Source organism: Aspergillus nomiae (assembly GCF_001204775.2).
Source record: "Aspergillus nomiae NRRL 13137 chromosome Unknown contig00432, whole genome shotgun sequence".
In the NCBI taxonomy this organism is placed as follows: domain Eukaryota; kingdom Fungi; phylum Ascomycota; class Eurotiomycetes; order Eurotiales; family Aspergillaceae; genus Aspergillus; species Aspergillus nomiae.
This window is the reverse complement of record NW_015378487.1, coordinates 1-27279: the sequence shown is the minus strand read 5'-3', so window position 1 is coordinate 27279 and position 27279 is coordinate 1. Positions and strand designations below refer to the sequence as shown.

At 50.7% G+C, this 27279-nt stretch overlaps 14 protein-coding genes across 14 annotated transcripts; 6 read left to right on the top strand and 8 right to left on the bottom strand.

Moving 5' to 3' along the window:
• Positions 1–365: 365 nt before the first annotated feature.
• On the bottom strand, positions 366–4748 carry sey1 (dynamin-like GTPase SEY1; the record flags this gene model as incomplete). The annotated part of the gene is made up of 7 exons (XM_015554039.1): positions 366–1138; positions 1237–1487; positions 1855–2149; positions 2214–2511; positions 2565–3457; positions 3520–4445; positions 4589–4748. Coding segments are annotated over 7 exons (3543 nt in total), but the record flags the coding sequence as incomplete, so codon positions are not given.
• Positions 4749–6082: 1334 nt separating this feature from the next.
• Positions 6083–7716, bottom strand: ANOM_008782 (translation elongation factor Tu; the record flags this gene model as incomplete). Its single annotated transcript, XM_015554038.1, has 5 exons — positions 6083–6270; positions 6328–7007; positions 7070–7332; positions 7402–7430; positions 7496–7716. Coding segments are annotated over 5 exons (1353 nt in total), but the record flags the coding sequence as incomplete, so codon positions are not given.
• Positions 7717–8152: 436 nt separating this feature from the next.
• On the bottom strand, positions 8153–8854 carry ANOM_008781 (putative translation initiation factor IF3; the record flags this gene model as incomplete). The annotated part of the gene is made up of 1 exon (XM_015554037.1): positions 8153–8854. The coding sequence occupies one exon, from the start codon at positions 8852–8854 to the stop codon at positions 8153–8155; it is 702 nt and encodes a 233-aa protein (XP_015402494.1).
• A 547-nt stretch (positions 8855–9401) lies between these two features.
• Positions 9402–11401, top strand: ANOM_008780 (guanosine diphosphatase; the record flags this gene model as incomplete). The annotated part of the gene is made up of 5 exons (XM_015554036.1): positions 9402–9672; positions 9728–10110; positions 10164–10625; positions 10682–11070; positions 11138–11401. 5 exons carry the CDS (start codon positions 9402–9404, stop codon positions 11193–11195), a joined length of 1563 nt encoding a protein of 520 aa, XP_015402493.1. The 3' UTR covers positions 11196–11401.
• A 174-nt stretch (positions 11402–11575) lies between these two features.
• On the bottom strand, positions 11576–12435 carry ANOM_008779 (NOPCHAP1/New4 family protein; the record flags this gene model as incomplete). The annotated part of the gene is made up of 2 exons (XM_015554035.1): positions 11576–11844; positions 11905–12435. 2 exons carry the CDS (start codon positions 12433–12435, stop codon positions 11635–11637), a joined length of 741 nt encoding a protein of 246 aa, XP_015402491.1. The 3' UTR covers positions 11576–11634.
• A 909-nt stretch (positions 12436–13344) lies between these two features.
• ANOM_008778 (eukaryotic translation initiation factor 4E) lies at positions 13345–14125 on the top strand (the record flags this gene model as incomplete). The annotated part of the gene is made up of 2 exons (XM_015554034.1): positions 13345–13822; positions 13887–14125. The coding sequence occupies 2 exons, from the start codon at positions 13345–13347 to the stop codon at positions 14123–14125; spliced, it is 717 nt and encodes a 238-aa protein (XP_015402492.1).
• A 296-nt stretch (positions 14126–14421) lies between these two features.
• Positions 14422–16635, bottom strand: ANOM_008777 (BOD1/SHG1 domain-containing protein; the record flags this gene model as incomplete). Its single annotated transcript, XM_015554033.1, has 2 exons — positions 14422–16338; positions 16420–16635. The coding sequence occupies 2 exons, from the start codon at positions 16633–16635 to the stop codon at positions 14422–14424; spliced, it is 2133 nt and encodes a 710-aa protein (XP_015402499.1).
• A 235-nt stretch (positions 16636–16870) lies between these two features.
• ANOM_008776 (putative NADH-ubiquinone oxidoreductase 14 kDa subunit) lies at positions 16871–17821 on the top strand (the record flags this gene model as incomplete). Its single annotated transcript, XM_015554032.1, has 2 exons — positions 16871–17066; positions 17161–17821. Coding segments are annotated over 2 exons (372 nt in total), but the record flags the coding sequence as incomplete, so codon positions are not given.
• A 215-nt stretch (positions 17822–18036) lies between these two features.
• On the bottom strand, positions 18037–19450 carry ANOM_008775 (cation efflux family protein family; the record flags this gene model as incomplete). The annotated part of the gene is made up of 2 exons (XM_015554031.1): positions 18037–19107; positions 19179–19450. Coding segments are annotated over 2 exons (1206 nt in total), but the record flags the coding sequence as incomplete, so codon positions are not given.
• A 455-nt stretch (positions 19451–19905) lies between these two features.
• Positions 19906–22311, top strand: dscA (ubiquitin-protein ligase dscA; the record flags this gene model as incomplete). The annotated part of the gene is made up of 1 exon (XM_015554030.1): positions 19906–22311. The coding sequence occupies one exon, from the start codon at positions 19906–19908 to the stop codon at positions 22309–22311; it is 2406 nt and encodes an 801-aa protein (XP_015402498.1).
• A 291-nt stretch (positions 22312–22602) lies between these two features.
• On the bottom strand, positions 22603–23595 carry ANOM_008773 (glycine decarboxylase subunit H; the record flags this gene model as incomplete). The annotated part of the gene is made up of 3 exons (XM_015554029.1): positions 22603–23153; positions 23227–23289; positions 23376–23595. Coding segments are annotated over 3 exons (582 nt in total), but the record flags the coding sequence as incomplete, so codon positions are not given.
• A 191-nt stretch (positions 23596–23786) lies between these two features.
• On the top strand, positions 23787–24336 carry ANOM_008772 (mitochondrial 37S ribosomal protein bS6m; the record flags this gene model as incomplete). Its single annotated transcript, XM_015554028.1, has 3 exons — positions 23787–23810; positions 23879–23910; positions 24027–24336. The coding sequence occupies 3 exons, from the start codon at positions 23787–23789 to the stop codon at positions 24334–24336; spliced, it is 366 nt and encodes a 121-aa protein (XP_015402490.1).
• A 799-nt stretch (positions 24337–25135) lies between these two features.
• On the top strand, positions 25136–26306 carry ANOM_008771 (acyl-CoA thioesterase; the record flags this gene model as incomplete). Its single annotated transcript, XM_015554027.1, has 2 exons — positions 25136–25396; positions 25455–26306. The coding sequence occupies 2 exons, from the start codon at positions 25136–25138 to the stop codon at positions 26304–26306; spliced, it is 1113 nt and encodes a 370-aa protein (XP_015402487.1).
• Positions 26307–26552: 246 nt separating this feature from the next.
• Positions 26553–27042, bottom strand: ANOM_008770 (putative quinol monooxygenase). The gene is made up of 3 exons (XM_015554026.1): positions 26975–27042; positions 26810–26922; positions 26553–26751 (listed from the first exon to the last, which is right to left on the bottom strand). The coding sequence occupies exons 1-3, from the start codon at positions 27035–27037 to the stop codon at positions 26604–26606; spliced, it is 324 nt and encodes a 107-aa protein (XP_015402488.1). The 5' UTR covers positions 27038–27042; the 3' UTR covers positions 26553–26603.
• Positions 27043–27279: the final 237 nt, after the last annotated feature.

The following is a 27279-nucleotide window of genomic DNA, read 5'->3' as shown; positions in this document are numbered from 1 at the left end:
TTTTATTTTTGTATTTTCTTTTTGTCTTTGATTGTTTGTATATGTGATGCCGGGATGTATAGAAAAAAAGGAGAGCAGGGTGGGTATAAATCGATCACTAAGGCCGAGGATTCGTTCCGGTGCAGTGGTACAAGCGTCCCCGCGACAAAATCCAAGTCCAACTCGTGCGACTAGCCAGCTCACGGGTTTAAAGCACTTTAAAGTCCACGATTACGGAGTACACATTTTCAGCTACGACTCAGCTTGTTGAAACGTTGGGGAATAGAAACCGAGGCATGTATCACGTGCACGGACCAAAGGATAGCTTATCAAATGTTGCAAGAATGGGATTCATAAATCGGCATAACTTGCGCTGCATGCGGAAACTAAAAGATGGCCATACAATTCGGCGGACTTGAAACGCCCTGGGCACAATTCAGCGGACTGCTAGAAATAAAGAAGGTCCAGCGCCCCAGTTGCTTGCACGTCTCCGCCAACTCCTCCAGGTCGAACATCTCGCCGATCGGCACTCCCCAACCGGCAAGCATATGATGGTGCAGATCATACTCGGGGTTGAGGGCCGGGAAGACCTCGAAACTAACCGCATCGGATGCCACTGCTGCAAAGTGGTTATCCCACATAAACCGGAGCACGTTCTCACTCTGCTCGAGTCCCGCATGCTTGGGCACCGTTTGCTGGCTGTATTCCTGCTTCTGGGCGTCGCTCATGGAGTACCAGGTCTTGGTGAGGCCCACGCGGAGAAAGAAGATGTCTCCGCGTTGGAACTCGATGTTGCATTCGCGTGCGATGGCCAGCACGTCGTCGAGAGGTACCACATGCTGGCTGAGTCCATTTACAGTAATGCCCTTCTTCTCGGCCCAGGATAAGTAGTCAATCAAGACACCCCGACCGGCGATTCCCTTCTTCGCCCAGTACCCAATCCCGATCCGCGATGAGCTCGAGTCCTGGATTTCTTCCGCTGTAGTACCACCGTAGAATACGCGGCGAGCTTGATCCTCACGCGTCGGGGCAGGTGCACTATGGTGTCGGAGGCCATCCCACTGAGAAGATTGTTGTGGGTTGAAATGATACTCATCGTCGAACGCGATGCCGGGAGCCACCCATTTGATGCGATGTTCGAAAGGCTTTCGGCGGAATCCTGCGGGCGAGTTAATGGACCGTCCCGGATATACGATGGAAATCTTATCACAGCCACGGCAAAGGACTCTCCATGGCTGATGCCGGTGATTCTCCTACCTGGTGTGTCCAACTGTTTCAGATCCCAATTTAAACAGACTCTCAGCCCGGTTTGAATCTGTGTCCGTGCGGCGTCCGCTACGATCTCCGGCGTCAGGATGCGAAGCATGCCTAGACCCTCTTCCGGGGATCCAGCGGCTGCCGGCCAGTATTGTCTCTTGTTGGGGAGATCGTCATATTTTTCAGGTAGATTGTCGATTCCGTTTGTCATGGCTGCTGATGAAAGGAGCAATTGGCCGAAATGTATCGATCTAAAGGTCAACAGCTCTGTGGGCGCATGGGAACGCCCCTCTTGGATTTATAGAGCATTGTAGAAGTGGGGAAATTAAATTAATCGGACCATGTCCGAGAGCAATTAATTAGAAAAAGAGATACCCAAGACAAGAACAGGGAGCCCACTGACACTTTCGGATACGTGGACTCCGAACTGTACATCTATATGCAATGGTGCTCATGGAAGGGTGAATATCTGCTAAGACAAGCCCATCTCAGTCATTTGCAGGCTCCTGGTATTTGAGAGTTGACTGTGCAATTTCTACTTTATGGTGTATTCAAACAATTAAAGATACAAAAAAACAAGAAAAAAAGGAAATAAGAATACAGCTTTATCCAGCTTACAGGTCATCCACATCTTGATCGGCAGCTGCAGATTTACCCTGCTTATCAAGACGAGACATTTCGTGCTCCTCACCCGCACGTCCAGAACCTCCCGGAGTCGACATTGCGATGGCTTGTCGCCCGGTGTCGGACGACTCGAGGAATTCACGCAGCCGCTTTTTGCCCTCTGTTACTGCTTGGTTCGAGGCAGCCTCGGTCATTTTGATGATGGGGCCCCATAGGTTAAGCTGGTAGGTGATGTAAGCTCCGACAGCACAGACGAAAAGGAGGAAGAAGTAAGCCGGGTTACGGAGCACTGTGAATCCAGATGTTAGTCTTCAGCGGATCGTATATAACTCAAGCACTAAAGTGAAACTCACCGGCAATAATCTCATTCCATCCCAGTGCGAGGAGGATGCCGTAGAAGTACAAGGGCACTTGGGTCATGCCTCCAATGGCGCTCCGTTTAGCCTCAACATACACTCCATCCGCGGCCTTCTTGAAGCGAACGGTGAGCTCCTGTCGCTTGGCATCACTGACAATAGTCATTTCTTCTTCCAAGCTCTTGCCTTCCTCCTCGTCCACCCCACCAATGGGAGGCAGGTCTTCCTCGTCAGCGGGGGTCGCGGAGCTAGGCGTGTGCCCGATCCAGCGGTCCAGAGGGGGCGGGGCAGACGTCTCGTCAAGTCGGAATTTGGACAGAAGGGGAATAAGAGTCAACGTTGATTCACGAGCGCGAGTGTATATCCTTCGATATCATCGGTCGGGCGCCAAATCCGGGGAACACCAGCATCATCGTAGCGGAACTTGTCTTCAAAATTCTCGCGCAACTTCAACAGCAGATTGCCTTCGATCATCTCTTCATCAATCTTAGCGCGCAGGACGCCCCAGGACTTCCTCCGCAGTCTCCAGAGTCCGACGTCCACTTCCTCCAGGCTGGCATCGAAACTGCTAGCGCGGTCTGTGAATCGCCTCTCGGCATCAAGGACTGTCTCGACAAACACGTTCCACACGCGATCCCAGAATTTCTTTTCCGTTGGCTGATCTCCCTTCTCCGGCGCACCACCACCAGCTCGTCCAGAACCGAGAGCGTTGAACTCAAGCCCAACAGATTCGCCCAGTCGAGATTGAACCCATCGTTCCACCCGGCTGGCAAGACGTCTCATCTCGTCCCTTCTTAGGCGCGCACTGACTTCCGCAAGCTCCTTTTCATACAAGGCTAGCTCTTGCTTATAGTCACTCCAAGAAGTGCCATCCACCACGGTGGCACGAGCGACTTCCTCAAAATTGTCCACAGCCTTCTTAGCCTCTTCATTGACAATCTCTGCGAAATCGTACCCGGTGCCCTTCTTCTGGCCGGACTTCACTGCGGCCGAGACTGCATCGCTAAAATCACTGATTCCCGATTTGTGCGCCGCATTGAGCTGACCCTGGAAAAGAGCCTTCAAACGGGTATCAGCTTTGCTTTCGAGCTCTGCCCGTTTGCGCTGGTAGACGCCTTTGTGGTACCGACTAGCCTCAGTCTCAAAAGCCTTGACAGCCTTGGTGCGTGACGACCGCATCGCCGCTCCCAGGCCTCCAAGAATCTCCGGTTCTCCAAGGCGAGCGGCTTGCGACTGTTTATCTTCAAAGGGAATAATAGCCTCGTCGAAGGCAACCATTACTTCCCTCAGGATTTCGTCACACCTAACTGCGCAAGCAACTCTTGTTGTGTGGGCAGATCTAGATCCTTATTGTTGACGATTTGATCCCAGATGCCTTCGGCGTATCTAGAAACGCCGTCCGCAGGGATACGCCGGTGATACTCCGGGAGGAAAACACCACCATCTGAGAATTCGCCTTTCCGCGCATCTAGGTTAGGGTCCCTCTGGCCATCGCGGAAACGAAGACTGAGCTTCTGTGTCTCTTCCACAAACTTCTCTGGCTGGTATCCTTTGTGCGGCAGGCCGTAGAACTGGAAATCGAAGTAATCATGTGCGTTCGAGTTCTCCAGGCCAGCAGGCTTAGATATCGAGTCCCAGAGACGAGCCATATCTTCCATCAAGGTCTTCTGCAAGTTCTGGAGTGGCGTCATTCCCGAATAGTCACGAATGACGAAAAACAAAAGCGATCGATGGGTGGTACTGCAATAAATATTAGCACGAGAAGGATCCGGAGACTGCGCTGGGGGGTTGTACTTTTTATCCTTGAGGAACAACTGCAAGTTGACTTCGAAGACAGTCTTTAGAAGCCCCATATTCGCGCCCTGGTACAATCCGACCTGGTGTTCCCAGATATTCACAATAAGAACCTCACTGGTCGCCAGTGCGAAAAGGGCACTCTTGCGCTCAAAGTCCTGGTCTTCACCTCGCTCACGGCCGTCCGTACCCTCCACATCCATAACTAAGATGTTGCTGGCCATGGTGGGGTTCTCATTTTTATTTTTTGACATCCAGATTCCCTTTGTTGTCTGCCGTCTCTCCAACTCTGACATGACAGAGAAATGCGTGCCGAAAAGGTGATTGAGAAGCGTAGATTTACCTGTCGACTGCGATCCAAAGACGGAGATAAGGTGGTAATTGAAGCCGGAGGGAGTAACATTTTCAAGGCTCAGGTACTGCGCCAGATTCGGGCTAGGATTACCATTAGCTTTCGAAGTTAAACTCCTTATTCATACACTGTCCGTGAAGAAGCGCATCACGGCGCAATGTACATGTCTTCGAGAAGATATAATGGAGGCATAGAGAAATTGCACCGAAGACAGGTAAAGACGTACTTAAATTCCTTGTTCTCATCTATTACTTGTACCCCGTGCTCATATGCTGTACTATCACTGGCGGAATTGCCAATGGAGGCGAAATGGCCGTTCATAGCCATGGTCAAACGCACCGTCTGGTGTAGGCAAATTCCACCGGCTGTGGTTGCAAGAATTGGGTGGCTCTAAAGTAATAAACGGGGTGTTTGTTTTGCGGATGATGTCGCACTTGGGGGGAAGTGGGAAGCACAACGTCAGGGTGTGGAGAGGGTGGCGAAAGTTGGGACAGATACCGTGTGAGGCGGGTGGAAAGCGTCAACTAAGTACATGTAGTATGAGATCGAAGGTAGATCACCCAGAAGTAAGGAGAATCACAAGACTTAAGAAGGACGGTCCTGTGAGACTACACCCGAGGGTCGGCTGGGGTCTTGTGGATAGGGAGGTTGTCGGTTGGTTGTCCGGAGTACCCTTGACGCCTGAGCGGCCAGGCCACACCACCGAATCCACCGCGTGCCTAGGCGTTGCTGCATCTGGTTTAGTGACGATCGATCCATCTATCATGTGGAACACACGACGGTGACGGAGTCCCCTCTACATACCCAAAACAACGGCCCACTCCTATTTACGGAGTACAGCGATTAAGGAGAGCTGGACTAAAATAAAATTCAATAAAATCAAACACAGAGGGTGAACAATCTTCCGTCCATAACTAAGAAGGAACAAGTACGATGCGCTTTCCAGCCACCTCAGAATAACCTCCCGATATCTTCACAGTACAGATAAGTCCAACCTAACTCTACATCAAGACCGCTATTGAAATCGGGCCATATTCCACTCTATGTTGCCCAACAACCCCTGGAACGTATGGATAGGGTTCAAACTCAGGTGTTGCAACAGGTGGCATATGCTACGTTTGGCTACATGATACGTCAGGATAGTGGGTTGCTAATATTCTTCCAATTGGGTTATTGTCCGTCCTGGGTACTGCATGTCTCGCACGATTCCCTATGAGCTAGGTAATAGGACGGTGTACAGCTGTCCCCAGGTCTCAAAGCAAGAGTTAGTAGACAATCAGATTCACCTGTAAACCGCCGGGCCAAGGCCTAGGCAAGTTACTCTAGAGTAGGGTATAGGTGGCCGTAGGATTGGGGCTGGAGAGATAATTATAGACCTCGAATTGATAGCCACCGGTCTGGCCAGAGTTATAGATAAGTTGGTCTCCGCTTTACTCTTTCAAAGTCGATACGTGGACTGAGTTTTGTACATTATATTAATCATCGGATTCATATTCAACGACATACCTAGATAGAGGGGAGAATTGTAGAAAAGAAGAGAAAAATAAAAAGTCTACATGGGTAAATACAATACAGGTACATGGCATGACTCACGAACTCCGGTATCAACGTTTCCCGGATCCCTTCGCTGATTCCCGCGCTGCAAGAAAAACAAATCCGGACATAAATTTTTCATAGTACAAAGGCCGCTGATTCATCAGTGACCGTAACGATCTGGCATTTATTTTCCGTCCATGACACGGGTAACGAGACCAGTGGCAACGGTACGGCCACCCTCACGGATGTTGAAGCGCTGGCCAGCCTCAGCAGCAATGGGGCGGTGAGTCTTGAGGATCATCTCAACGTTATCACCGGGCATCACTCTCCGGGATTCATCACCGTCGGGGAAGCTGAGGTCAGCAGCCTCGTCTAAAATACAGTTAGAACCTATCCAAGACCATTAAGTGAGAACAAGGCTTGACTTACCAGCAGTGCGAACGAACACCTGGGGGCGGTAGTTGGCGCCGAAGCCAGTACGACGGCCACCCTCAGCCTCAGTCAGAACGTACATGGACACCATGAACTTGTCATGGGCCTTGGTGCTGCCAGGAGCAGCAATGATCATACCGCGCCTGACGTCCTCACGACGGATACCACGGAGAAGCAGACCGGAGTTGTCACCAGCGCGAGACTCGTCACAAGACTTCTTGAAGGTCTCAATGTCGGTGACCTTGGTCTTGGTGGCATCGAAGCTACCTCCGATGATCTCGACTTCGCTATCCTTCTTCAGGATACCACGCTCGACACGGCCGGAGGCAACGGTACCACGACCGGCAATGGAGAAGACTTCCTCAACAGACATGAGGAAAGGCTTGTCAAGATCACGCTGAGGGGTAGGGATCCAGGTGTCGACAGCCTTCATGAGCTCGTCGATACGCTCGGCACCAATATCGGGGCGACGGTCCTCCAAAGCACACAGAGCAGAACCGAAGATGATGGGAGTCTCTTCACCCTCGAAGCCGTAGCTGCTGAGGAGCTCACGCATTTCCAACTCGACAAGCTCCAACATCTCAGGGTCCTCAACAGCATCAATCTTGTTGACGAAAACGACGATCTTCTGGACACCGACCTGACGGGCGAGCAGCAAGTGCTCACGGGTCTGGGGCCTGTTATAATACGTGTAAGCACGAAATCCTGAAACCATTTTGTGGCAAGGGCTTAACCATACATCTGACCATCCGAAGCAGCGACGACAACAATAGCACCGTCCATGTTAGCAGCACCAGTGATCATGTTCTTAATGTAATCGGCGTGACCGGGGCAGTCGACGTGAGCATAGTGCCTCTCATCGGTGGAGAACTCAATGTGGGCAGTCGAGATGGTGATACCACGCTTACGCTCCTCAGGGGCCTTGTCAATGGCACCATACTCAAGGAACTGAGCGAGGCCCTTAGAAGCCTGGTGCTTGGTGATGGCGGCAGTCAAGGTGGTCTAAACAGCAACGTGTTAGAGCCCAGGCTACTTCGGGAAAAAAGACAATAAATCCAGTCTCGCGCTTACCTTGCCGTGATCGACGTGACCAATGGTACCTGTAGGTAGCCATTAGCAATAGCCCTGCTGGTAGCAGATAATTTTGTAATAGGTCAATACATACCAATGTTGACGTGAGGCTTAGAGCGCTCGAAGGCAGTTGCCATACCACGGGCAGCCAGTCTGTCTTTACCCAAAACATGCTGAACGGGGTTGACAGCGCGAGGGCGAAGCAGGGAGGCCCTGCTGGCGCGGAAGAGGAGGTTGGCGGTTCTGGAGATGCTAGACATGTTGACTGCCCTGCAGTGTAATGACAAACGAAAGATGAACCAAAGGAAACGCGATGGAATGGAAGAAACGGAGCTGGTCTGAGGGTCGAGAAGATCTCCAGTCCCCCGAAAAATTTAGGGAGACGCTTAGTCATCCGTGAGCCAATCATCGGCGCCGGATTGCGGAGGCTTTCCCCATCCAACAACGGAGTATTATGGAACGAGGTCAACCCGGGTGAGAAGCTATCGGTACCTAGGTACTACCTTAGGTATGTGAATGTTTAGCAGAACAATTATACCTGCATTGTTTAATGTTTCTGGATATACCATATATCACTACCGAGGACCTGGTCAAGAACCTTGACTAGTAACAGATGCCGGTTACAGTTTATCTGCATACGGAATTATCAATGTAGTACAACATCGTGGCGCCGGGCACATCCATTATATCTACAGAGTGCTCTGCCAACTTGTGTCCATAATATACACCACATAAAGGTTAAACAAAGGAATCATTGGCCCGAATCCTTTCTCTTCACAACAAGTACCACATGTTTGCCGGGTTCTCCCTCCATCGGTTTCACTTGCATAGCATTGGCATCCTTAGTAGCCTGCAACACACTATCCATCACATGTTTGACTTCCTCCACAGTGGGTGACCTCTTGCCTCTCTTCTTGGTCAATATAACCTCTACTTTCCGGCCCTTGTCCAGGAAGCTTGTCAATTGCTTCAGGCGGTGGGCGAGATCATGGGCGTCGATAGCCCAGTTCAGCTCGATCTGCTTAAGCGAATTCTTGTTGACGTGAGCAGCTTTTGCTTTCGCACGTTCTTGTTCCCGCATCTCAAGTCGATTTACGACCTTGCATACAGGTGCCCGGCCGCGGAAGCCAGGGGAGACCTGTAATATGAAGTTGTCCGGGCGCTCTATTGTCAGCAAGGCATCATGAAGCCTTACTGGTGGATCCAGTTTACCATCCTCGTTCACGAGTTGGATATATTCTGACCGGATTTCTTCATCTTTCACCTGTCTTGCCCTTGCCTGGAGCAGAGCATCTTGCTGTTGAGGCTGGCGGCGGATGGAAAGAAGGCGCGAGTGCGCGAAGGTCGGAAGAAAAGCGGGACGGAGAAACTGGGGTCTAGGAGTTTCTATAGGTGCAAGAAAGATACGACGCAAGGCTTGTGTCGTAGAGATGAAACCACGTATATGCTTCATCTCGGACTGTAGTCAGGGTTGGAGGACTAGAGAGAAAGCTCACAATCGATGGTTCAGGTGAGTATTCAAAAATGATAAATAAAAAACAATGAACTCGCTTTCGAAACAACTGATTACAGCGCCAGATATGCCTAATCGGTCGTGAAAAGATCGAGAGGGGAGCTCCCAAAAGAGATATAGTTTGGAATGTATGATGAACCCCAGCTACGTTCGTCCCGTCATTCAACGGACGCATTCGGCGGCGAACCAGCCACACGTGCGCCACACACTCACGGGGGCGGGATCGAGACCCTGAGGCCCGGCCGCCTGTAATTTATCTCCTTTCGGTTGCGCCCTTTTCCTCTCCTGACATCTATCAACCCTCTTTTCGCTGGTTTTGCTTTGCCATCCACGATCCTTTTTGGGCTGGTCCGGAGGCTCCTGGAGGATCTATGGTTTCTCTTCATTTCGACCGTTAATCTATCTTTCTTTTCCAACTCGGTCGAAACTATAACAGCGTTGACCCGGAACGAAACGCCACTCGCTCGTCCTCTGTCTTATCTTTTGCATGTCGACTGGAGTTGACGGTCGACATATCAACCGCACACCACCTTTCCAGAGGCCAGGCTCTGAAGTCAGTAGACGTTCCAATTCGCGGGCGTCCCAACCCGCGAACATACTACGCAAATCACCGGACACTTGTCAAAGTCCGTCAACCGACATGATGGCACAAAGCCAGAGGGCCCGGTACCTGAAGACCGGCGCCATCGTGGGCGCCTTGTTTTTGATGATCCTTTGGCTCTCACCATCGAAGCCAGCAGTGACAGGCTTTGGCCGCGGTATGTTGCGTACAATTGTTCACCGACTAATTATGTCCACTAATAGGCCGTACAGAGAAATCTCCCACTGGTGTCGCTCCTCTAACAGACAAATGTACTAAGCCATATGATCCCTCAAAACCGTTGATTCAGTACGCTCTTATGATCGATGCTGGCAGTCAGGGCTCTCGAATCCATGTCTACCGGTTCAACAACTGCGGCCCTACTCCCGAGCTTGAACACGAGGAGTTTGAGCAGACTGAGAAGAAGAAGGGCGGTTCCGGATTGAGCTCATACAAGGAAGATGCCGAAGGAGCTGCCAAGAGTCTTGACCCTCTCATGCAGGTTGCAATGAGGACCGTTCCTGAAGAGTATAAACATTGCTCTCCAGTCGCCGTCAAGGCTACTGCCGGTTTGCGAATGCTTGGGCCGGAGATGAGCCAGAACATTTTGGAAGCAGTAAGGAATCGCCTGGAACTGTCTATCCCTTCCCCGTTGTCTCTCGTGAGAAGGGGGGCGTTGAGATTATGGATGGATCCGACGAGGGTGTTTACGCATGGATTACAACAAACTATCTTCTCGGAAAGATCGGCGGCCCAGACGAAACGCCGACTGCTGCGATCTTTGACCTAGGTGGCGGTTCTACTCAGATTGTTTTCCAGCCCACATTCGAAAAGAGCAAGTCAGGTGGTATGCCGGAACGCTTAGCTGACGGCGATCACAAGTATGAGCTCCAGTTCGGTGGACGGGGCTTTGAGCTGTACCAACACTCTCACCTTGGATACGGTCTCATGGCTGCACGTGAAGCCATTCACAAAGCTGTCGTCGAGGGTAAACTGGCCTCCAGCGGAAACGATATGGCTTGGTTGAAGCAGCCCATTGCTAACCCCTGTATCGCACCTGGTATGGAGCGCGATGTGGACGTGAAATTCGACAATGAGCACCCACTTGGACCAAAGGTGACTGTCAAGATGGTTGGCCCGCAGGACGGATCTTCTTCGCCTGCCCTGTGCCGTGCTTCGCCGAGAAGATCCTCAAGAAGGAAGCTGAATGCAAACTCGCACCTTGCTCCTTTAATGGTGTTCATCAGCCCTCCCTTGAGAAGACATTTTCCAGGGAAGATGTTTATATCTTCTCCTACTTCTTTGACCGCACCAAGCCACTGGGCATGCCTGACTCTTTCACCTTGGAGGAGTTGCGCCAGCTCACGTCCACGGTCTGCGCCGGCCAATCGTCATGGAAGATTTTCGAAGGCATGGGAGAAGCCATGGCCGAGTTGCGCGACCGTCCTGAGTGGTGTTTGGATTTGAACTTCATGCTTGCACTGCTGCACTCTGGTTACGAGATGCCGTTGTCCCGAGAAGTTAAGATCGCTAAGAAGATTAAGAACAACGAACTTGGCTGGTGTCTAGGCGCAAGGTAAATACCCCGTTGAATCTTTTCATCGTTTTATTATGTTTGAGTTTGTGCTAATGTTTTCTCACAGCTTGCCTCTTTTGAGCCAGGAATCCGGATGGACTTGCCGCGTGAAGGAAGTCTCTTAAATATGATGGATATGGCGGTATGGTGATGCATTGAATTTTATCACATCAGATGGCATGTGTACATCTGTTTTCTTCTCATGCAAATATGGCTAGATTTTCGTCACGTCGATGATATTATTACTGTCTCTATTAGACTTTGCTCGATCCCCTGTATGGTATAGGAAAAGAACTTGAAAATGGAATTGATGTCCTGAATACTGCTAGAATTCATATGCTATTACAGCCTCTGGGCCAAGCTATACAATTACTCTAGTCTATTCTTCCAGCGACGACATAACAAAAACTTTTAGATCCCGCGTAGAGGAATAACCAAAGGCCAAGAAGAGAATATATCGTACAGTAAGTTGATCACGCACAAAAAGCTCATCCAATATGTAGGTAAAAACATATCACACCCGTAAGCGCCGTCCATGCAACCCAATCCCACATTTACTGGTTTTTATTCGTTCATTTCTTCAATAGTTGGCTTTTTCGACGATGTAGTATCTTTGTTCCCCATCAGAGTCTCCAACACGTTCGACTCGGGTGATGCATTAGGGTGTGATTCTGCGTGGTTGGATGCAGGGCCTTCGTCCGAGCCTTCGCTCTTTGCACTAGGGTCGAGGCCGTCGGCGGGGCGTTTCTCTTCCAGGACGCCTAGGCCCAGATTCTGTAGAAGAATTGTTGATCAGCACAAGTAAACAAGAACCGATGCGAAAGATTTGCTCACCATCTCAATATATTGACCATCAGTTTGATCATCCACCTCGTCCAACCTCAGGTCCTTTCCCCTCCCAGCCTCTATCTCTTGCTGTAGTTTATCATTGGCACTTTTCATTTGTGGGAGAAACGCAGACAATCGGGAGAGGATATCGGAATTTTTGTCGATACGATGTATTTGAGGTTTTTGTGGAGCAGGTATGCGCGGTAAAGTGTGATCGGAGCCATTGTCACTTTTTACATCATGATCTTGGTCCTCTTCCTCGGCGTCATCCTCATCGTCCTCGTCACTATCACTCCCGGAGGATGAGGTGTAGTCGTCATCGTCACTGTCGCTATCATTTTTGGCGGGAGAAGCGTGTGCCTTTTTGACGTTGTCGCGCAGGGCTAACGAGAATACGCGCCGCTCGTCACTCTCGTCGCCAACGTTCTCATTCTGATTGGAAAGGCTCCCGGACCGTTTAGAGGAAGAAACGGCATCGCATGCAAGTTGCGGTTGGGGATCGTCGGACTGCGGGCGCTTGCGATCACTATCAGCCATGATTGCGCCCTGCCAATGAAGAGTTACTTTTCCCCTCCTTTACACCTCACGGCGTTTCGCACAGGATGTGGGGGGCGGCTCGAGGAAGTCGACTAGATTTCCCAGGGGGAGAGTGGGCAATAATTGGTGCGAAGAGTGGATTTAGGGGGTTGTTTGAAAACGGAGGTTGGTTGATTAAGGATAATCTGGGAAGTCGTAAGAACCAAACATCGTCCATCATGCCGGCTTGTCGCTCACATTGAAGAAGCATGACAGGGATGTTTTTGGACGGACGGGGCCAATGGGGGCCAGAATTTGATCTCGATTTTCGCATTGCATGAAAGATCTTATTCTCTTTCTCTCCTATTGACACTTTGATCCTGTTTCACACCCCGCTCGAATGGATTTTGCCGTCGTTGCCCGGTCCGTGCCTGGTGATTTATATTGTTTCCCAAGAGGCTTGGCTCCAGCAGATGTTTCTGGCAAGCTGTCTCCTGATCCCTGAAGTATCAGTTGTTTTTACAGAAATTTATACCATACGGTAAGCATATACACCAACACTTTTCAATCTTGTGACTTTACGCTGCCTGGATCGCTGTCAATGGTCCTGAACGCGTCCAGGTGTGAACTATATCCCGCATCTGTTCATGTCCGGCCCTACCTATCTTACCTACTATATTCATTCAGATACATCACCTGTGTACTGTAACTTACACGAGGAATAGCGATTGAGAGGTGTATTTAACTCGAATCACCGAGAAAGAAGTGGATGCCCCCTACACTGCAGGAACTGTACGCACAAGAGGCATCCTTTGACTACCTGGTACTCCAGGTTTTTGGCATGAGTTCTCGCACCTGCCTTCTATTCTCATATTAAGGAAGTGTAACTCCCCTAAAGTCACACAATTCCACCTTTATCCCCATCTCAGTATGGCCATCCCAAGAGTCCATGTCAATGAGAAAAGCCCCCTGGGCGAGAACACCAACACAAAAGATAGCGGCATCGACAAGCGACAATCGGCACAAATCATTGCCCCAACGCGAAAGTCACTACATCAGAACATCTTTGGGAAGCTCCGTCCTCTGCCTTTCCAGTATCACTGGACAGTCTGGTATGACAGGCACTCCGACTCCACCGACTACGATAACAGGCTGTACGTCCTTCATGAAGATGTCGCCGATATTGCGACCTTCTACCGGGTTTACAACAACTACCCATGGGAGAAGATCCGGCTCAGAGACACGGTGCATATCTTTCGCAAGGGGGTGCGTCCCGTGTGGGAAGACCAGGAGAACCTGAAGGGAGGATGTTGGAGATTCCGTGTGCCGAAGAGTAAAGCCCAGGAGTTCTTCCATGAGATTGCTATTCTCTGCATGGCAAATGAATTTCAGGCCGTCCTTGAGCAGGGTTCGTTTCCTCCCTACTATCCAGTGTCTCCTGAGACATTAATAACTAATTTGCCTATATATAGAACATGACCATGTTCTCGGGGTTTCAACCTCAGTCCGGTTCAACACTCATCTAATCTCGGTTTGGAACAAGCTTGGCTCCAATGAACGTTCTATCAAGGCATTGGAAAGAACTATCCTCGACCGATTGTCGCCGGAACTACGACCCACTGGGACGGGGTCCAATGCGTATTTCTATAAGCGTCACGATGAGAACGACGGATATCAAGAAGCTGTTGAGCGAGCTGCCTCGAAGGACTGAGGGATTCTTTTAAATACGCTGTGTTGTACTAGAATAGTTGATAGTCTTTCTCGCTCCGGTCTGGTTTCAGGGACTTCTCTGTTCATGCGCTACTGGCATAGCGCTGTTTAAGATAGGTCCAAATTCTGAACCGCTCAGCGTCATTTTCTAGCGTCTATGGTATCTTGATTTTGCCCATACCAGGTTCATTAGATGATTATCATTATTGCCTTCCGTGCCTCTGTTATGATACATGCCTCGGTTTGAAATCTAAAGTAGTGTACACAGTTCATTTATATTATTAACATGCTGCAGGTCTACCGACTTCGGCTCCTCCGACTAGGGCTTTTCCTTCGTGGTCTCCGATCATCAGGTTCATGACTTCGATCCGCATCCTTCTCACGGTCACGCTCTCGCTCTCCACCGGGTATATATCGATCAATCTCAACAAAGCGCGGTCGGTCATCACGCTCCGGTCGCTCGGGGGATCGGACGCGCCGACGAGGGGAACGACTTCGATTGCTAGTCGGGGGTACATACCGGTCGATATCAAGAACGCTCGGAGATCGCCGGCGTGAGCGAGACCCTCTCCGCGAGGAGGCGGACACACGGGAGCCAGATTTATCTCGCTCACGTTTACTGTCACGCTCTTTATCCCGCTCTCGACCACGGTCACGGTCACGATCATGTTCGCGCTCCCGGTGCCTCTGACGGGAGCGAGAGCGCGATCGGTATCTAGCGCGCGATCGGGACCGAGAATAACGCCGTCGACGATAGTCATCACGGTCACCATCGCGATCGCGATCTCGCTCTCTGTCCCTGTCCCTGTCCCTGTCATGATCTCGGTCCCTATCTCTTCTCTCCCTATCCCGGTCGCGACTGCGGTCCCGGCGATATTCATGATCTCGCTCTCTGTCACGCTCTGTACTTCTCTCCCGGTATCGAGGTCTAGACCGAGTTCGCTCTAGATTGCGTTCCCGATCCCGATCCCGGTCCTGCCCTCGGGTGGTAGATCTACTCCTACTCCGACGATTAGGCCGATAACTTCGATCACCATACCGGTCTTCCCGGAAATCACGAATAGCAAGCCTATCATCAGAGGCGCGGTCGCGCGGCCGCGCCGATATATCTCGTGAGTTCCGGCGGTTTTCGTCAAATCGAGACGTATACCGTCTCCTTGAACGACTACGGCTATCATCCCGTCTCCGAGTGCGATTGCGCTCATCTGCAGTCGAACCACGGCGCCAACTCTGGTCGGTGTCTACAGCTGGGCTTCCGGACTTGGTGGGCGTATTAGAGAATTTCGATTCTGAGGTACCTTTCGGCTTCGTCGGTGGCGGTTTAAGGCCATTTTCAATTGCTTCTGCTTCTTCGAAGTCAAATTCGGGTTTCTGTCGAGCTTTAGCCGCAAGTTCTTCGCCTTCTTTCAGGAGAAGCTGCAAAGCCGCTTCCTCCAATGACTTCTCATCCACAGGGGGCGGAGGCGGAGGCGGAGCTGCCGGCGTGGGTTCCTTTGGTGTTGCAGACGTATCCCGTCGTGAATCGCGTACACGGGGAGATAATCCACGATCAGAGCGGTGGCCTAGCGAGCGGTCACGACGATAGCGGTCACGGTCCCTATCGCGATCTCGTTCGGAATCTCTATCCCTCGTGCGACTGCGGTCACGCCAATCACGATATTTTTCACGTTCCTCCCGTCGTCGTCGTTCGTATCGTTCCTGCCGTTCCTTTTCTCTTTGCTCATCCTGTACTCGCTGTTCTGCGCGGCGCTGTTCCTCACGCTCCCTTCTTCTTGCCCTTTCTTCCTCCTTTTGCCGATCTAGCTCACGTTGCTTGCGCTTCTCCTCCGCTTTTCGTCGCGCTTCCTCTTCTTCGGCTTCTTTCTGTTTGCGCAAGGTCTCTTGCCACACCTTCTCTCGCTCCTCCCGCTTAGCTTTAACATGTGCAGCGTAGTCTTCGTCCGTCTTATTCCCAGCCTGCTCTTCGCGAGCGGCAGCTTCATCGCCAATCTCCTCGCGGCGAATCTCTCGGATAGACTCTAGGATAGCGGGAAGATGTTTCGAAGCCAGCGCATCAAGCGACGCCTCGACGGTTTTATAGATGTCGCTACGATCCACAGCTCCTTCGATTAGCGTCGCAGCTTTTCCACGTTCACGAGAAAGTAGTTCTGGTTCGCGAGTGATCTCGGATTCCGCTAATTCGACTAATAGATTGGTAAACTCTACCCTCCCTTCCTACATGCGAGCGCATTAGCAAGGGAACAATCATGTACGACTGAGAACCAGAATGTAAAATGAATTAACTACTAAACATACTCCTTCATCAAATTCCGTCCATAATTTCTTTCGCGTAGTGTCGAAGCCGCCCCTTTTCTTAAATGCGTGGAGGAGATTCTCAATAGTCCTATGCTGCGTGGGAGACAATGGTAACTCTTCGGTTTTGAACTTCTTTCGTTGCAAGCTCTCAATATCCACCGACGGCCGTTTAACACCAGCAGATTCAACATCCGGCATCTCCTCTGGACCAGCCATGCCGAGAAGCCAGAAAAAAAGTATAATCAAAAAATATCAGCGAACCCCACTTTAAGGGCTTTCTGACGTTCCTCCAAGGCTGGCCAAAAAGGAAGCGCAAATCTATGTCGCGCGGCCCGCATCCCAGGAGCGCGACTGTTGGCCGGGGCCCTTATCGGAGGAACAATATTCCGTGACAAGATTGGGAACTGCGGCCCCGTGATTCGATGGAGTGGGAGAACATGAGAATCAACCTCATCTCCGCCGAACAAGCTCACCAAATCGCCGGTTCGGAGCTCAGATTACGCAGTGACCGCTTGATCTTCGATTGAAGCGAATCCGGATCCAATCCCTCATTTATCGACCCTTATTCCGACGCTCTCCTTCCCGTTCCGCGCACTCCGCACCACTCTTCATCATGGTCCACAAAGTCCTCTTCTGGGGCGGCTTCGGTATGCACTGCATATTTACCCCATGATAACCCTCATTGGGACCTGTCTCGGTCCCGAACTGGGCTATCGGGCCTTCCACTAACGGTACAACCAGGCATCGCCGTCCGTCTCTGGCAGCTCGGAATCGAAATGCGTCCCATTCTCGCCAAGGAATCTCTCTGGGTGTACCCTCTCTTCGCCGGTGTCGGTAGCAGCTTCGGATACTGGCTCCAGGGCGTCGAGGACAGACAGCTCAAGATCCTTGCGCAGCGCCGCGAGGCTATTCTCGAAAAGCGTCGGAGACGTGACCAGACCACATTGAGCAAGGTTGAGGAGGCCGGCACTCTTGCCGCGACGTCGTGAATGTGATATAGGTGGTTGGAGGACAGGATTAGGAGACGATGGCTGTGTTAGTCGACTTGGTTGGCCAACGGTCCAGTCGTTCTTGTATCAAAATTCGATCGGTTATGCTCGGGCTCCTGTTACCGAAAGAGGGGAAGACATGAAGGCTTTTAGTGCCTATGAGCAAGACCTAAATTATGTGTTACTTTCAATTGTTTTATTCCACTGTTCGCATTGCAATGGCAGATTTTCGTTTGCTTTCTGATTGTATCTGTATGTTGATGTCGTTGCTCGGTAGCTCCTGTCATCTTTCTTTCGAGATATGATCCGTACAGGGTTTCTATTTCCCTGTGTTCACACAAGCCAGGTATCCCATAAAGGCTGTGGATTAAGGTGTCTAGCATCTACAATTCATATACAGCGAAGAAACCAATCCCGAATTTAGTGAAATCTTTGATCATCTGGTAGCCTCAAGAAGGTTGTTGGTTTGAAAGATTTCCATATACCCCAAATTGGGCGGTCAAAAACGGCCAAATATATGGTGATTAAATTTCCACAGAGTGAACAATGCATATACGTGTTACATTAATGTACAGTTGAGCATAACGTTTCAAGAAAGAAGCTCCGTCATCATGGCCGTATCGTGCAATCATGACTTCTCTATCGTAAATTGCAAGGACACTTCCCACCTCTGACCTCCAGACCCATATCCACCACCTAATCGGTTTCTGACTAGGCTAGAGATACGCTCTCGAAGTCGAATGAGATTTTCTTCTGAGCCTGAAACACGCAGCTTTAAATCTGCCATGCATAATCCGTAATGGACCTGCCAAAACCTGGCGTCGTCGACACCGAACACGCACGGGTCGGCTTCAATATCTCGGATGACGTCCTTTACTCCCGGGCCAGAATATGACATAAGAAGCATAGAACCAAGTGTCTTGACCAAGCGCACACCGAGGACGCACATGGAAATAGAAATTGTACTGGACAAGAGAACGTCAAGCCAGTTGTAGAGGCGCACAGAGACTAGGGGAAGTAGCAGGAGAAGTGTGGAGCAAGAAAGCGTAAGAAAATGAGATGGGTTGCTGAGTACTGAAGGCAGAGATTCAATATACCCAAATCGCATCGCCTTTCCTATCCGCCCATGGTTCTTTAGCCCAATTGCAGAGATTAGCGTGGATGTGATGGCCAACAGAGCAGTGACATCTACACTGCCTACAGACACACGTTCATGCGCATGAGAGTGGTGGGGCTCGTGGCCAGATGACTCGAGAAAATGCTGCAAGTTATGGGAGATAAGATCCATTCCCATAAAAAGCAGAAGCACGCACATTGCGAAACCGGCGAGCACTTCCGCCCGTTCCAGTCCAAATGGATGTCGAACGCTGGATCGCTTCCATACCTCGAAATTGCTTAATACATCCACCGAAACACAAAGCAAAGCCCCAAGAGAGTCAAACAGTATGAGGTGGGACAAAGCCGTCATCGCCAGGGAACCGTGCGCACTCCAAAGAGTGTATGCGGCGACAAACATATGACACACACTCCACCAAAACCGCGTTTTCTGATCTTTCGACATGCTCGCGCAGCACTCCTTGAAAGTCGGGATCGGCAATGAATTCGGTAAGGCTAATGGCGCCCTGGGTGGTGGCTCGAGGAATATCTGATGTGATATACTACTATGCTTATACTTGTGTCCGCGTCGCTGGCCAATGTTCTATACGCAATTGATAAATAATCAGCATCATTTCGTATGCAATTACATACGAAGAGGGCATATGAACTTACGGACTTGACCACCGGGCTTTTTGCCATGGTGGTGGTCTTGAAATTGAATGGTCCAGCTGAGCCATTGTCGCCCTGGCTGTTCTGAGGTACATTATCGGAAGGGCTCAGAGCGAAGGATGCTCGCGTAGGACTCAGGCGATTCGGACCTCAGAATTCAAAGAGCCCCTTTGTAGGGGGAAAGTGTCTACCAATGGTGACAAAGAATCTTTGTCCTGCGCATCAAGGCGGGAAGAGTTGTCTGGGGCGCTTGGGGGATCATCGGGGGGTGGAGTGGGAGTGCGCGGAGGAAGAGGAATAGGAAGGTTTGATGCCATTTGCACCAGAAAATCCAAAGGCGCCTGCGCCGAACCAAGGATATGTTCAATTGAGGAATGTTACTGTGTTCTGTGGGTCAGGGATGGAGAAAGGATGATAGAGCAAGAGATAGGGAAGGGTCACGGGCTCGATCGTCCCGAGTTATCGATAAATCAGGAGGCGGAAAGGCGGGGAGGTTGGTGCCGGGGAAGCCTGAGGCCTCGACTCACTCATCGCATCATCGACTCCCAGTTTATCCGTGTCGTCATTCATGATAGCCTTGTTTACGCCCTCAAACCTGGTCGACTCTCCTTCCACAACATCATATTTAATCTTCATTGCTGCGCCACGTCCTGGACTGGCAATGCAGCACAACGTACGCCATTCCATTTGAGGAGACTCCAACTCCGATGCCCGCATTTCCTCGGCATCTATGGATCACCGCGGTTCCTTCTTTTTCTTCCTGGTCGTTTTCTACCTGCTCCTCAGCTCCCAATCTCATCCCCCTTTGATTTCTCAGGACCGAGAACGTCAACGGGAAATTGCGAGGGAAAAGGATGCGCTTCGTCTGCTGAATGAGTCCAAGTATGGGGACTTTAACCCACCCGCCGACCAATGGCTGCCTTTTCCGGGAGTGAGGAAGAACGACAGTTACGCTTGGGAGATTCTTTCGGAAGCTCAGGATAGGGCGCGCTATCAGTTACGGTCTGTTATTTCAAATGCTGGGTTAGATGTTCCCAAAGGTCTCGATGACCCGGCCGAATCGCAGGCGCTCAACCTGACGGAGTTGCTTCTCCCCGTCTACCGTAATGCGACTGGTAAACTGCGCGGAGATTGGGTGCGGCGCAAGCTGGAAAAAGCTCATCGCCCGTTGAATACTACTGCCATCGTGTTGGAAAATGAATACTTCACGCACGAGTTTAGCCACAATGTCACTGGCAATACGGGATCCTTCTATCTAGACTTGCGTGAGGGAGGTGGCGAAGAGCTTCGGCTGCGTAATGGCCACATTCGTGAGATTCGAGCGACTTTAGCCGTGGAAAACGGCGACTTTTGGGGAAATACATGGTACCTACCTTTATTCGGTATTCATTTCCCTGAAACGGGGAGCATTATCCTGACTACAACGAGCGAGAAGTTCGGTGGCATTTTTACCTTGCCCCATTTGGCACTTACATCAGATGCATACGACCTTTCGCACCAGCTTCTCATGAAGTCTCTCTCGGATACAATATCTGAGAAACAAAACCGGGCACCTACGCTTTTTCCCTGGTCCTCGCTTGTTGGGGCGGAACAGGTAGAGTTCCCTGCGCCGAAGTGTGAGCACATAGTCTACCTACAACAGCATCCGGTTACCGTCCATAACTACCTTGCGGACAGGCAAGCCATCGAACAGATTGAGCAGGAGCTCAGATTCCCTATGGGCGCACCGATCCCCTCTCCTCCATCTATGGTCATGTCAGCTGTTGTATTTTCTCCCGACTGCGGGTACGTCCTTGAGACTAAGGGCGCACCTGATTACTCTCCCACTGAAGCACTATATCTATCCGGGCCAAAGCTGGAGCAGTTTGGAAAATCTTCAGCTCGAATAATCTTCCTAATATGTGGTATCTCTGTTGCACAACTTGCCCTGCTTTTGCGGCAGGTCAAGGAGGCTTCGACGCCTTCCACCAGGAGTCGTATCAGTTTCTATACGATTGCATTGATGGCTTTTGGAGACTCATTTTTACTCGTCTTCATGTTGCTGGAACTATATCCAGCGGTCTCTTTCTTACTCTTGACGACTGCATCATTCCTTACTTTCCTTTCAGTCAGCTACATCGGAATGAAATTCATGATGGAAATATGGGCGGTCCAGGCACCGGAACGACGGGAACAGGACCGCCGATCCAACCCTTCAGCAGCAGCAGCACGCCCGGCCAATCTACCATTGCCAGCCACCACACGACTTAGAGACTCCGGTGCAACGCCTATCATCCTAACCCCAGACCAGGATCCTCCAGAGGAAGAGGATGAGCCGCCTCCGAATCGTAGCACCACACCGACAGCCCGAGAGACCCGCAGTGATGTAGGAGCCATGTATGCACGGTTTTATTTTATCCTATTCGTCATGCTCATCATTTCCATCTGGTCATTCCTATGGCCCAATCGACTAGGAGCGCTGTATGCTCGAGCTCTCGGGTTCGTATATGTGTCATTCTGGACCCCTCAAATTTATCGAAATGTTGTGCGCAATTGCCGCAAGGCTCTGCGCTGGGATTTTGTGGTTGGTCAAAGTTTCCTGCGCCTGTTCCCTTTCATGTATTTCTTGACTATGCCCGGTAACGTGTTATTCGTTCGACCCGACCCGACAACAGCTCTGGCACTGGCTGGGTGGGTGTGGATACAGGTCTGGATCTTGGCAAGCCAGGACATTCTAGGACCGCGCTTCTTCGTACCTCGAGGCTGGGCACCGCCAGCCTATGATTATCACCCTATTGTACGAGATGCTGCCGAATCGGATGCTGACCTTGAGTCCGGTGGAGTTCTACCAATTGGAGCATTGAGAGCAGATGAACGGGACTATGATACCAAAGAGGATGACAAACAACGTCCGAAGGATAAGAAAAAGGCGATATTCGACTGTGCAATCTGCATGCAGGAAATTGAGGTGCCCGTCCTCGCAGCGCTCGGTGCTCCTGGAGGCAGCAGCATGACAGATGGGGCTACAAGTATCCTCAGCCGTCGGGCGTATATGGTCACTCCTTGTCGACATATCTTTCACAGCACTTGCTTGGAAAGCTGGATGCGACTCCGGCTTCAGTGCCCTATTTGCCGAGAGTCTATCCCTCCTGTATAACGTATATGATGGTGGACATACCCAACGAACAATGTACACAAAGCAAAACTGTATTAATGATATTATATAGTTCAGTGATCACCGGAACTTAGGGCGGGTATACTACACAGAAGAATAGCCTTATGCAGCGCTGGAGTCTACACTCCCGGCTTAGAGAAAAGCTACTCTCCCAACAAGTGCATCCTTAGTGCTGAGACGCGCAGTAGCATTATGTACCTTAGCAGGCTGTCGCAGCCGTAGACAGTAGATCCAGGTTAATTTGTACCGAATCATCGGCAGGCTTCCAGCAAGGACTTAGGCAACATGTATATTATTTGCAACGGGCCAGTCTTGTTGAATAACAGGCCCAGCCGTCGACGGCTTATACACGAATCTAACATTTCATCAAAAGAGGCAATAATACGGTTCCCCGTTGGTAAAACAGAACAACCCGACATAAAAAAAAAAGATAAAAGCCATGATCACCGAGCGCTTCATTTTGATATACCATCACGTCTATGCATTCTCTTTGTCCGACATGTCCCCTTACTCCTCACCAACGGTCGCCTTGTAGGCCTCGGCATCAAGCAGGCTGTCAAGCTCTGCGACGTCCTTGACCGAGATCTCAGCAATCCAAGCCTCACCCTCGGGGCTCTCGTTGATGAACTTGGCCTTGTCATCCAGGACAGTGTTAACCTGGGTCACCGTACCGGCGGCAGGAGAGTTGACGTCGGAAGCCGACTTGACAGACTCCACAGCTCCAACAGGTTCACCGGCGTTGACCTCCAAGCCGATCTCAGGAAGCTCAACGAACACAACGTCGCCCAAGGAATGGGCGGCGTACTCTGTGATTCCGACCTTGGCTATTCATATATGATTAGTACCACATGCGCATTGAGGCTGCGGTGCGCTAGGTGCCGCCGGGTATGAACTTACCAGTCTTGCCGTCATCGGCCAGCTCGATCCATTCGTGCGACTCGGTGTACTTCTTCACGGCCACTGCAACATTTCATAGAATATTAGTATTTGTAACTGCTGTACGATACCTCAATGCCCTTCTGAGCAGAAATTGGAAGGGCTCTTACTGAATGGGCTTTGGGAGAAGCTCCTAACACTTCCCCGCGGGAAACGAGCTGCGGGCGAAACCCTGCATGCGGCGGCCAGAGGGAGCTTCTGGGAAAGCACGCGAGAGGCGAAGGGACGGACGGATCTGGCGACGGCAGACATTTTGAGAGATTTCGAGTGAAGAGAATACGAATTGAGTCGAGGGAAGGTGTGGGAAGGCAAGAACGTAGAGATAAAGAAGAGGGAAAGTTGGAGTCCGCGGAGAGATTGCGCAGGTTAAAGTAGTAGCTTACATAGTTCCCGGACTGATAGGAGCGCCAAGACTGCTGATAAGCGCCTCTACAATCCGTTGGCCGTAAGTCGGGAAAAACTCATCGTCCCCATCCCGTTGTTCTTCTCCGACGCTATCTCCCCCCACACCGGTTGCGGCCATGTTGTACGAGCTGATTGCCATTGTATGATGTCCTATGGATTTCCTCAGATGATTGCCCGTGTTGTTCAAGCTAACTGAACCCTTTGACAGGTCCGTCCGGGCAGCCTCCACGAGGTCCGAGAGTATGTCCTTCCCGCGATTTACTGTCCATTCGACATGCCTCCCTTATCATCCTGGATCCGATGAATTCACCGTTGAGAAATATATCTAGACGACGACAATAACTAACTTGTTTCAGAATTGCCCGTAATGCCGGCATTCAGGTCCTGCGCTCCGGCGGCGTAGTCCGCGGATACACCAACTGGGGCACCTTCCGACTCCCCAAGCCCACCACAAAGCACCAGGCCAGATACACGGAAGGCCACCACTTCATCATGCGCTTTGATGCCTCTGGTCCCGTACAGATGGCTGTCCGCAGAACCCTCGGCCTCGACCCCCGGATGGTTCGCTTCTCGGTTGTCAAGCTGGGCGACAAGCTTGAAGACATCAAGGATGTCCAGGGCAAGGTTGAATGGAACAACGCACGCAACATTTCCGAGTCTATCTAGAAGTGGTCGCTTCTCTGACTACGGATTGAATGGATGAGATGAAGAAGAGCCGTTGTACAGCTCGTCTAAGTTGTTGATTTGTATTCGGACATTGACGGACATTGCCGGTTCATTGTATTATTGGGATTGAGGGTTGTGTTTTTGTACTATCATACCAGCATCGCAGGCGCACATATATATCACATAATTGGGTTTCACTTTGAGGTGCCATTCTACGCCGTACACCTGTCCAGATTCTCCACAGGCTGCTCAGCATGACACGTGACTTAGATCCTGGGTCTCAAACCGCAGCGCTATCATAGTCCAGTTTGAGATGGCTTCACTCTCGCGTATTAGACTTTATGCTAGTTCATTACCACGATATGATCTGCGCATCGGGACATTTGGTTGGCAGCATGTGCTTTGCGGAAGTAGTTTCCGATTCCTTTTATGCCAAATCACTCTGTGATATAAATATCCCATGTTATACTTGGCACACGCAGTTTGTCCTCCGGGGAACTATTTTACAGGGGTTGAATCCTCCACAAAGCTGGTAAAGCCATCTATATCTTTGAGATTCACAATGAAGGCGGCGGAGACCTCCAGCCGATCAACCGAGGTTCCCCCATAGTCACATCGGGTAAGGCGGTCATGCGTCGCGCCAATCCGAGGACTTACATATAGTACTAGTAACACATCAGCTGCGAGCCGGATTAGATTATCTCCTATTCCACTCTCCTGCTCATAGATATCCGGAGGATCGGTCCCTCGAAGGCGTCGCTCTAATTCCCCCAACTTCAATCCCTACCAGGTTGCCACCATGCTACCCGATAGAAGCGATGGCGATCCCCAGCTGGTGGCCTCCCCGTCGGCATTCGCCGAGCTGATGGCTCTAAAGCAAATCGATAGCCCCAGCCACCTGCACGGCATCCCATCTGATGAGCCTGAAAAGATTGAGCGTTTCCAATCGCTCGCATTACCGTATCCACCGGGTGAAGGCAAAATGGCCTTCGGTGGACACGTCTATGCACAGTCCGCGTACGCAGCGTCAAAGACAGTGGAGAAAGGCTTCGTAATCCACGTAGGCCCCCTAGCTACTGATGCATATTCTCGAAGCAAATCGGGCTAACATTAATCAGGATATGACTGGCACATTCATCTTGGCGGGACGGTTAGATGTTCCGTATGTGTACACAGTGCGTCATGTGAGAGATGGCAAGATGTACTGTACCCGTGCAGTAGATGCACGGCAGGGAGGCAAGGTGTGCTTCTCGTGCTTATGCTCATTTAAACGGGATGAGGGGCCGGAGACGTTTGCGCATCAGCCTCCCTCCGCACAGGAGCGCTTCAAGTCCGTCCTTCAAGCGAAACGCGTGGAAGATCAGATTGTCAGCCCTAGTGTGGATGCCGACTGGTGGATCGAAGTGGTGGAGCAGGGAAGTATCACGGAGCGGGAGTTCCCCGGGTTGGATATGCGCAAGACCGATATGCAGGAGTACAACCTTACCGAGGATGTAAAGCAGAATCCTGAGAAGTATCGCCAGCTTCATCAGTATTCGCTCAAAGGATCGCCTCAAGATTCTGCGGTCCCGGTCAGCAGGGAAGAACTGAAAGCGAAAGAGCAGTCAGGGGAATTTGATAACCTATACGCATGTGCACATATGTATGCGAGCGACAGAAACTCTTTGCTGTTGATACCGCGCGCTCTGGGGCTCAAGAACTGGACTGGAATGGCTAGCTTGACTCTCACGGTGATCTTTCATCAGCGTGGTGATGCCCTAAGGATGATTGATTGGGATGCAGCGTCGAGCCACGATGGTACGGATCTGCCGAAAAAGTGGTTCGTGCAAGAGGGGTGGACACCTCGTTCTGGCGAGAACCGGGCAATTCATGAGAGCTGGCTCTGGAGTCCGGATGGGAAACTGGTGGCTACTAGTTATCAAGATAGTCTGTTGAGACTGAGAAAGCACGACCGAGGAGGGAAGCTATGATGTGACATGTATATAATATAGAGTATCCAACTGCAGAGATTTAATACACTGTATATATCCACATGCAGTACGATCTTCTCATACGAGTACCCGTGATAGTATCTGCACATATATTTGCGTTCTAATGATCCTCTGCGCTCTCCGTTGTACCATAGGCATAAACCAAAAGACTAGTGTATATCTCGAAAGACGCAACTCAAGTAGTAGCGGTTCCCATCAACCACCCATCATCTTGACTACCATACAACTGATCATACTCAGTCAATTCAAAAATGCTCAAGCAAACTCTAAGTACTCTTAAAGCTTCGATCTTCCCTCGAACCCACCAACAAAGTCAGCTTTCGTCATCTCCGGAGCCCGTGCGAGCAAAGCTCCAATGGCCTTAGAGAACTTCTTAAACTCAGGGGATGTTCCATGGGCCTTAAGATTTTCCAAGTCGGTATACCTGAAACAAGCTAGTTAGCGAACTTGTTCATTCAGGACCCGATCTACAAAGCAATCACTTCTCAATAAACACCAACTCCTCGGTCTTGTCAGGACGAAGAGCACAGTAGATTTGCGTCTTGGGTTCGTTTGCCTGGACATGCTCTGAGAATGATTTGAACGCTGCCAGAAGCTTGGTTATATGTTAGAATGGTTTTATTAGAGGGCACAGAAGCTGTTCGTACCTCGTTGAACTTGCCCGGCTTGGGCACGAGCTTCACGATGTTATAGAATTCGCCGGTGGTCATGGTTGCGATTGTGGATGTGTTTGGTACTACTCGTATTGTTTAACCTTGGTATTACTCTGAATATATCAGACTGAACTACGTTGCTTGTAGTGGAGATATGCCTTTAAAGGAGCCGGTCTCGGCTATGTGATCATAAATCAATGGTGTGGAGACGGGAGATGCCGAGGATATATACATTGCCTCTAGTAGATTAGACATCACATCATGAGTCCTTCGTACCATAGTATTTCAGAACAGAGGCA